Source organism: Solea senegalensis, linkage group LG12, assembly GCF_019176455.1.
Source record: "Solea senegalensis isolate Sse05_10M linkage group LG12, IFAPA_SoseM_1, whole genome shotgun sequence".
NCBI lineage: Eukaryota > Metazoa > Chordata > Actinopteri > Pleuronectiformes > Soleidae > Solea > Solea senegalensis.
Window position 1 is genome coordinate 3,898,677 of NC_058032.1, and position 12,006 is coordinate 3,910,682.

General features: G+C 41.0%; 1 protein-coding gene across 1 annotated transcript; it reads right to left on the reverse strand.

The window, feature by feature from the left end:
- Window positions 1–287: 287 nt before the first annotated feature.
- maea (macrophage erythroblast attacher, E3 ubiquitin ligase) lies at window positions 288–11,734 on the reverse strand. Its single transcript, XM_044041175.1, has 9 exons — window positions 11,642–11,734; window positions 7,876–8,058; window positions 6,337–6,540; window positions 6,118–6,240; window positions 5,368–5,444; window positions 5,128–5,236; window positions 3,655–3,788; window positions 2,428–2,623; window positions 288–2,339 (listed from the first exon to the last, which is right to left on the reverse strand). The coding sequence occupies exons 1-9, from the start codon at window positions 11,708–11,710 to the stop codon at window positions 2,244–2,246; spliced, it is 1,191 nt and encodes a 396-aa protein (XP_043897110.1). The 5' UTR covers window positions 11,711–11,734; the 3' UTR covers window positions 288–2,243.
- Between the last annotated feature and the right edge of the window lie 272 nt (window positions 11,735–12,006).

Sequence of the window (12,006 nt, forward strand, 5' to 3'; positions counted from 1 at the left end):
ACATGTAGATGGTGTAATGCTGAGTCCCAACCACTATAAAGAAATGTTAAACCATGTTTAAATTATTTCTTCACAGATTTCCCACGTGAAAAGCATTGCAGCTGTTGTACTGTTTGCAATAAAGCTACTTAATTAATTAGGAAAATATAGGTATAAAACCTTAATAATGAACATCTGTTGACATAGAATTAAATGATAAATGATTTTTGTCCAACGAGTCGAACCAAGACATCCATTTGAGCACATTAGTCTGTGGAAACAGACAACAAATTAAAGTGATTAGTTGATTGCAGGGTGCCAAAAAGCCTTAGTTTATACTTGTATGCCATGTGTACAAATAACAGTATAAAACATGTATGCAATACCAAACCATTGTCCACACAAAATGCAAACAAACTTCGATCAAGCAGATTAGGGTAGTTTCAGGTGAGAAGACAAAACCCTTTGCATTTCCATGTTGACAAAGAGGACAGTTTACGTCATCCCACCTACGGGGGAGACGGTACAGCTGATTTTAGAGCCCACAGGGGCAAAGAAAGAAACACTGAAATCAAAGTTCACTGAAATCTTTATGAGGCATATTGCTCATGGGACAATCCCTCATCTATTCTAGCAACACAAAACAACACTTTGTGTCTTTACAGATACACTTCCAAATCATTTATGGACACAAATTAGAAATATTTTCACTTTTTAATAAATGACAAAAAGAAAAAAAAAAAAGAAAAATACTGACCTTGTTCGTGTGTTTCGTTGTTTTTCATAGACTTTTTTTTCCCACAATTTTTGAGTTGGCAATTAAGTTAATATTCATGTTCACATTCAACATTTTCATGTATCGTGTGCTGTCCCAAGTCCGTCCATCTAATACAGACAAGAAAAACTGAAGGGTAATTTCTTCCTTCTTTGTCATGCCATTGATGAAACAGTCCCGCTCTTTTTGCACAGGTTTCCATCTCTCTGGAAATCTCTGGTAAATTTCACAAATAAAGAAAATGTTGTGCATGAAACTACAGTAATTGTTGATGAGGGTGATGTACTTCTGTTTCTGAGGAGCAAACGTTGTAGCATGTTGGTGCCACAGGTATCTCAAACGGGAGGAAATCTCACCACAGTCACAGAAAAAGAATTGTGGAATTAATAAAAAAATGGGTTGAATTATCTGCGTAACGCGTCTTGAAAGACAGTCCATATTTTCAATGAGTGAACATGGCAAAACACACAAAAAGGAAGACAATTTGTTCATTAAAAACAAGCGAGAGACAGTTGCAGAGACTGAATGTTGAGAAATGTCACTACGGTAATAAATGCACCATAATTAACATTATCAAATTTGTAAAACTAACAGCTTTCCCCGGGAATCATAAGTTACACACAACTACCGGTTAACGTGAGGATACTGAAGGCTATGTGAGGTTTAACAGCCTAAAAAACATGTGTTCAGTTCACAAAGCAATCATTGTAAACGGTTGAATTGTGTTGTCGTTACTTGTCCCCCTCCCCCAAAAAACCCCACATTTACACATGAGAATGACCAAATCCTATCTAATATTTACATTTGAAAAAGAGCCTCCCGCAACTCAATCAGGCTCTGGTTTCACAGCCAAGGTGGGGTGAAATACAAGAATGTCATTAGGCAGTTTAAGGGACACATTTATGGCCTCGACAATCCACCGACACACACATGGCTAGAAGACAAACCGCATGCATCACATAATAAGATGGTACTATGAGACCAGGCAGCCACGTCTGTCCAAAAAGGCCCAAATCTAAAGTGTTAATCTGCTAAATGTAATGAGTTAACACAGTCCTGCCACATTATTTAACAAAGGGGAGGAAAAAAAGGCAAAGTAACCTCAACAAGATTTTATTTGCTGTAGTAAAATCCAACAACTACCTAGCCCTTTTTCAGCCCCTCGGTCCTTTTCGCTAGTCTCTAATCTTCAGAGTGAAGGCTTGAAAAAGGTAATGACAGTATTGGTAGTTTATGTGCTTGAATGAATCAGATCAAACAACTCCTAGCCACAGTGAAAGAAGTCAGAATGGAGGAGAGCCCAGTTTCTGTGTGATACAATTGAAAGGAGAGGGTGCGAAGGAGTTGATCGTTGATTTGGGAGACGGTGGAGTACTGTGTGTGTGTGTGTGTGTGTGGGGGGGGGTTCCGCAAGTGCCTCTCTGAAAAGGCCAGGTGATGGGACCATAATCAATCATGTCGACACTCAGACGGGGGTTTATCCGGGTGATCACATGATGTAGACCTTCTCAGCCTGAGAGAAGTTGAAGACCTCTTTGGTTCTGGGACAGACCACTTTGTCGTCTTGGCGGATGGACAGAAGGGACTGGAAAATATAAGCAGAGAATGCACAGCTTCAGTTGTGAAATTTAAACACAGTGCCTGTGCTGTAGTCAATTTCACAGTGCACTCACGTTGTAGCCGTAGACATATCCATTAGGAAGCATCATTGGAGGGTTGTTTTCATTCATGACCTCCCCAGAGATCTTACACACTAGTCTGGAGTTGGCACAGTGGGCCATGGGTAGGGGCTGTGCCAACTTGTTTAGAGATTTACTGCACACCGGGCAGTCGGGGTTCTTAGAGGTACCGTCCTCCTTGTAGCACTGACTGGAATGGACATGGAGGTTAAGGAACAAAACTTCTGTGTCACAGAAGACAATACGGAGCAAAGACAAGAAATTGGGAAGAACGTTATAATGATAGAACTAATGGACCTTTAGCAATCCAAACTATGCTTATCCAAAAAAAAGAAGGTTTAATTGCAGATTAATACAACTCTTTTAGGCTTAGTTCAGACTTGGTATCAACATCTGCCCTGAGTGATCTGACGACAAGTGGACCAGAATTTAGCTGTCCTATAGCAGCTGCACTGGCCCCCGGTCAATTTCAGAATAGAATTCACACTCAAGGACATCCATGACATCGCTCCTCCAAATTTGTCTGATCTCCTCCCGCAGCACCACTGAGTTCTCTGGAATTCACTCCCAACCAACGTCGACTCTCCCCCTTCTATTTAAACTGAAACTAAAAACTTGTCTGTTAAATCAGTGAACTCTCTGTAATTACACTGTTCCTTTTTTGTTTTTTTTATCTTTTCTCCGTTTTGTGAATTTTTGTCATTTTCTATAAAGTGTCCCTGGGTGCTTTAAGGCACTTATAAATAACAAGGACGACTGTTCACACCTCACATTAAAATAGGCCTCGTCTCCTGTGACTGATGTTAAGTCAGTTCACAAGAACAAAATTATGTTTTGAACGAGTCTCACTATACAGAAGTGTTTTTTTATCTGCGTGTGCATCGACCAGTGTTAATACAATGGTGGCAACAAATAAATGGTCAGAGGATGGTTCTCTTTCTGCTCATGCAGCACAGGAATGTGATCGGATCTGAAGATGCATTCAGGACACATTTAACGGGATTAGACCTAGACTGAGTGTTGTCCACGTGTGATGAGATCACAAGTGAATAACACCAGTGGTCCAAAGCCAGACATCCAACGTGTATTCAACGACCGCCATGGAGCGTCAGCCGACACGGTTTAGCCTACACTGATGAGACTTCCTGACACAGGTTCGTGTTACTGCGTCAGTCTGAATGAGTTACGGCTGAATATTGAAAGCAGAGTAAGGCAGGATACGGTGTCTTGATGGCGGACAGACCGGCCTGTAGGGTTATAGTGAAGACAGAGTTGTTTCCAAGCTGATGCAGTCTGTAGTTGTCATACCGGAATTGCTGGATTAGCATCTTCCAACGGGCTGGGTCCAAAAGATCCTGATGGAACGGTCAAAAAAAGGAACGATTTTTAAGTCACTGCAGAATGTGCGGATCAATACAAATGACTGCTGATTTCAGCAAACTTAACTCATCAAAAACACAGACTATGTGGTGATAATTCTATGTGTAGAAGATAAATGTTGTTTTTAAATTACATTATAGCTAAATGACGGTAGCTAAATTATAGCTTCTATTCTATTCAGCTGTGTTGACATTAAAGGAGTTTAATCTCTTTGAAAATGTTCAAGAAAATTACGTCAAGCTGGAAAAAGAAGATGGCACGTGTCCATCTACTTTGTGCTAAATGTTTAAAATTAAATTGAATTATGTTGACGCCATAGTAAAACCATGTTTCTCATAAGACATCAGTCTGCCACTGAAGATTAAAAACAATAACACTGCTTTTGAAAACTGCTGCCCAAGCATAATTGTGAAGAGGCACGAGACACAACTTTTTTTATTTTACATGGACAGAGGGTGCCATCTAGTGGCTGCTCTGCTGCTATAGCACCTTATCTGCCTGGTCTCTAAAGTTTAAATGAAACAGTCAGGGCATTCATCTAAACTGAATGTCATATTAGTCAATTATTAATGTAGTTTTAAGACATTTATGAACCATAATTTGAAGAGTCATGTTGTTCATCATATACAAACAAAGCTGTTGACAGCACAGAATTTGTCTCCACTGGGGAAAAACATTTAGGCAGACTGTGTTTTCCCCTTCTGCATGAGACTGTGCTAGCAGAACACTAATCATGGCTTTATACCAGGGTTTCTACACCAAATTCAAGGACTTTCCAAAGACTTTTCAGGACCAATTCCCTCAAATTCAAGGATCAAATGTGCTGCTTAAGATAGGAGGGCAACTTGTAAGAGCCACTCCAACCATGGCGTCCACTTTTATTGATTTATTGATTAAGTGAATGTCTTTGGGATCTTGGTCAAAATCAGCTGTTTTTATTTTCTTTGGTGGTAGAGAGATCTTGCAATTTGGAATCACGTGACTTGCTTAATGTTAACAAGGGAGACATTTACCTAAATATCAACTTAACTTCTTTCGTGCACCAAATTCAAGCACTTTTAATGACCCATGTCTATTTATTTGATTTTCAAAAACAAAGAGGCAACAGTGCCTGCCACACCTCCACCATGTGCCTCTGCTCAGAAATAATACAGATAACTAGAGGTATTAATAATAGAGGTATTTCATTAATTTCATGTCATGTGTGAATAGTAGTAGCCACAAGTATAATTCAATATTCCTTCATGGTCCATGTGCAGAAGTGGGACAGACCAAATTAAGTCTTTTGAATAATTTAAAGAGCATAGTTGTTACCTTGTAAGGAGAGATGTGTGTATCTGATGGGAAGGCCAGCATCCCCATCACCTGCCGAACCTCATCCAACTGTCCACCTTCTGCTTGGCTGAAATGTTTCCTTGCATGTCTGAAACAGGCACAAAAATAGTGATTTCAGTTTTGTGACTGTTTTAGTACTATTACGTAACAGGAACCATTTGTTGGTATAAGAATTTAAGGTGGAAGAGTCCATGTGTGTGGTGTTTCAATGTCCAGCACCTGACTGCATCCATGCGTTTGTTTTGCCTGATGAGCTCAATGAACTCCTGGATTCTTAGACTGAACTCAAGACAACTCTGTTGAAAAAAGAGACAAAAGAATGTAATGTAGAGTTTCCACCATTTTACTACTTATCTGTTTTGGCTGTTATTAACCCTGGATATGAAGGAGCAACATGGAGGAATACCCTTTATCTCAATATCCCTTTTACTGTATCGGCACGGTTAAGTTGCGGTTCCACTAGCGACAGTACCTTAGTACTTTTTTAGTACCTTCTCTGGCGAGGTTCCAAGCGAGTTGAGGCAACACTAAGCGTGACATCGCCAGACTGCCGGCCACTGATTGGTCCGTCACAGGAAGAGACGTCCGACACAAGAATCGAGACGAAAAATGCCAAACTGTAGATCCATTACTGTTTAAGTTACAAGTTACTTAATAATCCTAAAAACGTGGGTTAATCTCCAACAATTTACCCGATCACTTTTCATTGTGACATGAAAACTGTATTAGAATTTTCACAAATGCTGGGACAAGTAAAGAAAAAACGACGAAAAGGCAGGTATGTGCCAAACAGTGATGATTCCTGCAGGTCGTACATCTTTGTAGGGATGTCATAATATCAGCTCCATGATACATCCTTGCTATTTCACTGTCAAGATTAATAAAAAATGATCCCGGGTAGAGGTAGAAATTTTAGTACAAAAAATATTCTTGAGGCAAAATCTGACCCCTGGAATGTAATCACTGTACCTTCATCTTGCGGAGGCGAGACTTGTTGTCATGGCACCAGGCTAAGCAGGTGGCTGTCTCCTGCCTCTCCAGAGACTCCTCCACCTCCTTGGCTGTGAGGAACATCTCTATGTTCACCAGATCCTTAAAAAGAAAGGTGAATAAATGAGAAAGTGTTAGAGAATCTGAAGCTAAAAAGTCATTTTAAACAGATATCAATATTGACACATGGACAGTTACCTCTATACCACTCTGTCTGGCCAGTTTAACAGCTGTGTTGTAGTAGCCGCAACGCAGCAGATGCTCCACCATCATGCGGTCCATGCGCTTCTTCTTCCACAGATTGACCGAGGCCGGCTGGTCGCTGCTGTGCTCCTTCAAGTGCTCGATGCGACGTTTACACAGCTTGGCACTCTCGTCCTCGGCTTGGATGGACTCTGCAGCCTACACACACATACACACAATATCAATAATGAGATATATACAAAGGAGGTGAATATGGAGCAAGGAGGCTCAATTTTATATTAAACCACATTCAATATCCTGACTACTTCGACACATTGCAAACAAAAAAGAAAATCACACTGTTCTCATCACATAAATCTGCCCTTGAACTAAGGGAAATGTCCAGACTGAGATATACCCAAGTCTAGACTCCAAGACTACAAGCCTGCAGCTACTTTGCAGTTCAATAGTTGGGTGTCACAACCATAAAAAAAATTATTTATAAAACTGCTTTACTTCAACAATAATTTGTAGTCTCAAAGCAGTCAGGAAAGAGTGGTTAATAATGTCGTTACAACGGAGTGAATGACTGCATTCCTGTGTGCACTGTTCCATGCACACTGCCTTATAAGGATTCAATTATACAGGCCCTCTGTTCTCTGGTCCAATTCATGTTAAGGCAATGTACTAAAAAACATTTGTGACTTTTTGACTACTCTCCGTAACAAAGTGCAGTATGTTTAGTGTATAACAACATTCTGGGACAGGTGGGGGGGTGGGGGAATACCCACAGCATTGTTTCAATTGTCCGTTTTCTCTCCTTTTACAAACCAGCCAGGTGGCATTCCTCCACCTCGGACATCAACAACCCATCACATACACCATTGTGGAGGAACCACTGCCACAGTAATGTGCTGCTCTCAACAGGGCTGAGTTATGTGGCTTTTAAATGTTGGCTACAGCTGGAGGGAGACCCATGTTTATTAGTAAGATACTATTGGTATAGTACACAGGTACTGGGACCAAAACTAGTGCTGGTTTAACGAGCCCAGTGCACACCGACAATAATGGATTAGAAAACTGTCCATGTTTTCATTGTAACTTTAAACACAAGACCTAATAAGCTGGTAACAGCAAATTGCTGGTGATCTAAAGTCAACATTCAGTGAGATGTAGCCGTCTCTGATTATTCTGGTAGTCACTATTCAGACCTTGTATTAACATCAATCCTCAGTGATCAGATAATGGAAACTGCAGGTCTGAAGGGTCCTCAGATCCAACAAAAGTTGTAAGTGCATAAGACTGTTTGAAGTAGTAGCTTGTATCCAAACGTCGTGCAGTTATCAAAAATGTGTGAAACCCATGTTTTGGGAAAAGTGACAGCCAAGTTCCAAGTTCCCAAATGTAGTAAGACCTTAGCCAAACTGGGAGGGCTTACAATTAAACCCTATTTCACCCTACAACACCTTTTTAAATAAGCAATGAAAGTTGTACCTGAAAATTTTTGTACTTTGTTTGTGTTCTTTTTACTTTTGTAACATCTGCACCTCTCACCTTCCTCTTCAGGGCACTGAGTTTCTCCACCACTCCATCCAGCAGTGACACGACAGAGTCGACCACCGGGAAGTTGCTCAGGGTCTTCTCCAGCTCCGCGACCACCATTGTCACGTGACTCGTCTCCCGGTCGATGTTCTTTTGAGCTGCTCTGAATCGCTTGTTCAGAGTCTCGTAGGGGACCTGTGAAGACAAGGCCAGAAGCATTCAGCATGAAAATTACCTGTGGCTGATTCAGGTGTTTAGATCCTCCACAGACATGAGGCAACAGTAGTTGCAGTTAAGAATACAGTACGTGTAACCGGCTGTGGTTTGTAAAGTATCATAAAAAAACATGTTTAAATGACTGAATGAAACAGAATCTAGAGAACATTAGTCATAATCAACCAATATAAAATAGTGTTTTTCCTTTCTGTGCTACAACAAAATGATTTTGTAGATAACAGTGTCATGTAATTGAGGCCGAAAGAGGAGAACTTTGATTCACCGTGATTTGTTTCTCCAGAGCCAGTTCATTTCACAGCTCACTGAGATTTGAGAGAAAAATTATGGGTCGTCTATGACGCATGATGAATGTTTTTGCTCAGCTAGAATTTGGAAAAATTCAATTGTGTGTGTTTGTGCAGAAGATTGTGACCCTGTGATTCAGACATTTAATTGTACCTCAAACCGTGACAGAGTGTGCACTAAATATTCATTCGTGTTGTGCTGGCAGAAACTGCAGGCTTATTTCGCACAGGAATGTGCATAGTAGCGAGAATGAGAGGGAAAAGGATGGAGTATAAATACACACTAAAGAACAACTCCCCACAAAATGTCAATGTTTTCCGCCTCATGCAATCCCCTGTAAACTGTGCATTGACTTGAAAGCTTTAAATACTGTTAAATAACTCCAATACTGGTGTGACAATGAAAACCTTGACTATCAAAGAAGCACAGAGGTCCACGAAATTCCGTGTGACATCAATTACATCACCATCAAGTTCCAACTAACTATTTTTTTCCCTAAATCATTCAGTTCTAGTGACGGAGAAAAGAAGCCCGGAAATATTCACATTTTCAGTGTGAAAGCTTGTTTTAATTACTGAAAAAAAAATGTATTTAAGCCATAAACATATTTAGAGGCAGCTGTTACAGACTGTAAGTGGTTGTCTTTCAGGATTTTTCATAAGCCCCCTTTTAACAGCAACATTGCACACTGATGAAAGTCATGACATTGCGTGGGTGATTACAGTGTGAAGGACACGATATCTTAAATGTTTGGCATTTAAATGACTACAGAATATAGTCAGATGTGATCAGACTAATACAATCCATCACATATTCTGTTTGCTGAATATTATACATTACATTCAGGCAGATGTTACAAACCACCTCAAGCTCTCATTAAATGCAATAAATGCAATTATGTTACACCTTTACTTGTCTTTAGTCTGTGTTTATTTATTCTGCATATTGTCTTTTGTATGCCGTCGTTTGCTGACTCTGTTGTGCTGTGTATTGCTTTGCAGCTGTGAAAGCACGTCAGTCCAAGAAAAATGTCCCTGTGTAGACAGCATATTTATCTTGATTCGGCTACAATGTTATGTTGAATAAGAACGTGTAAATATTTGGGTTATCATTTCCCTAGATCGGTGGTTTTCATACCAAGTACCACCTGACAAAACATTGAGTGCTCAAAGGAACGCCCGTATCGCCAACGTTAAAATCCAGTGATGTAAATAGGCCGCGGAAATGGGACTTTTCACAGGAGGCAGATTTATTCTTAATAAGACAATTTGCTCTCTCATCGTCATCATCTTCGTCCTCCTCTTCCTCACATATACTTCAGACACTCATTCAGTGAAATCCATTTAAGCTGGAGCGAGAGATAAGGTGTTTCTAAATATATTATTACATTTCGTTTATTTTTTGTTATTAATTTAATTTTCTACACGCTCTTGTACATGTACCACAGTTTGAGAACCATGGCCCTCGAGAATGGTTGCTGTAAATGGTTGCCTTACTCTGATCTTCCTGAGAAAAATATAATAGACATGCGTGATATTGGACTTGTTGCAGATATACCGATATATCAGGAGTGCTTGGGCCGATAACCAATACTGACCCTGCACCCGTTTAGTGTTACTGTTGTAGTCATACTGGCAGATCTTGGTGTTCTTGCCGATATCCCCTATATTCGACATTTTAAAGCCAATATTTGCAGATACCGATGTCGTGCATACCTAACAAAATACATTAATGCAACTGCAAATTCTAAACATCACATTATTGACCTACCCTGCACATGTGGTGTGCTGTAAAAAGAGACCAACGGCTGTATTATGATGATTTTATATGATTGGTTATGGTTCAGTAACGAGGGCATTAGCATTCAATTAATGCATCAAACGGATCTTGTTATCGGAAGATACTCAAGGTTGAGATATACAGAAAAGGTGGTATCAAGCTATTACTTTGCATTGGCATCTTCAAGGACATAATATCCAACACATGCTGTAAAGTGTCACTCCTACAGATTAGCAGCTTCATCCGTGTGGGACAACATTGATTGTGACGTCATAATTCTACTCAATACAGCTTCAAATGTAATCACCACTGCTCCTACAGCTGTAGACTCCCATTTGATGCCAATTATAACCATCACTCCTGTCTTAAAATGGTGCCCTTCCTGTACCACCATCCATCCATCCATCCTTACTGCAGCATCCAAGCAAAGACATCTTCAAATAAAAAACACAGCTGTGATGTCTAAACATGTACCACAGAGAACACTCAACGTCACGATATATTAAATCAGGGCAACATCAGACACACCACACACCATTAGTTACTACACAAACGCTGTCAATACCTTGGTGTTCACAGCCGTGCCTTATATAAAGTCGACGTTGTCTTTTCTCCCCGAGATGGGGTGAGGGCAGGAGGAAAAGCCGGGTTTTGCTTCAGCTCGTCTTTTAGAGGTAGTGTCGCAGTAACGTTGTGTGGAATGGAGGAACAGTAGGTGTGTGCGGCGGCAGCAGCAGTCTGTGATGTCTCTCGCTGGCCATTTTGAAGTGCACACAGGCAGCAGCAGCGGTCTGATGACACTGCGCTAACTGCCCCCTTCGCAGGGCTTTCGAGGCTTCCCAACCCCCCCACCGACACATCTACCAGGCAGCTGCAACCAGCATGCTCGCTCTCGAGTGTGGCACAGCCTGGTTGTCTTACACCACAGTAGAAGACGTAGAAAATATGGGTTTGCCAACAGCAAAAAGCCTAATGAGTTCAACCGTCAGCCAGTCGAGCGTCCAGCTCAGTATGAACAAGAATCACCACCTACTTCGTCAAAGTCTCCCCACCGTTAAACACCGACCTGACGCCATTAACTGACAGCTCATGTATCTACAGTGAAGGGAGCTCCTCGTCAATAAACAACACGCTTATACTTGGGGTAGCTTATCTGCGGCCCTCCACGCCATGGCACGACGATTATATCATTCAAAAAGCAGCTGATGAACACAGCTAAACAGCCACCGCGCACATCTACGTATTAAAAGGCTAACTAATTACTGTCGCCCGTCAAACACATATGCGGTTAAAGGGCGCTGCTAACTGGCTAAGCGAGTCCAGCAAACACTAGCCTCCCTGTCAAGTTCGCTGCCCTCGGCCTCGAATGGACAACAAATCCCCCACTTTTCCCAGCAAACACCTCACGATGTGTGTATTTCAGCGGCACATACGTCGTTAACGTGTAAAAACGATGCGAGTTCCAGTCACGGTTTACCTTCAGAGTGGGATATTCCTGGACTTTGAGAGCCATGGACAGTTGAGATGCTGTCTCCTGCACCGCCATCTTGGTTTTGTGGTTTTCTTGTGGTTGTTTGTGTTTTTTTTTCCATCAACTCAGAGCGGCCTTAGCGCTCACTACTGCCACCTGGTGGGACGGTGTCAGCAATGTACGTTTGACAGCGATAAAAGGCCCTGTTTCTGTAGATTTTACGACGATTTAGTACTTTTGTACGGAGATCAGCCTTGTATAAAGTAGTAGAATAGTAGTATTAGTAGTAGTAATAGAAGTATCTCACCAGAAACTGACTTTGGTAGAAGTTGAAATCACTTTTTAGAATATTAAGTAAGAGTATTAAAAGA

Excerpts from the sequence above, each read along its gene's own strand:
- maea (XM_044041175.1), bottom strand. The coding sequence starts at position 11,710 with ATGGCGGTGCAGGAGACAGCATCTCAACTGTCCATGGCTCTCAAAGTC. Across the intron at positions 6,241-6,336 it reads CCAGACAGAGTGGTATAGAG|GATCTGGTGAACATAGAGAT; the intron begins GTAACTGTCCAT and ends TTTCTTTTTAAG. Across the intron at positions 2,340-2,427 it reads GATATGTCTACGGCTACAAC|TCCCTTCTGTCCATCCGCCA; the intron begins GTGAGTGCACTG and ends TATATTTTCCAG.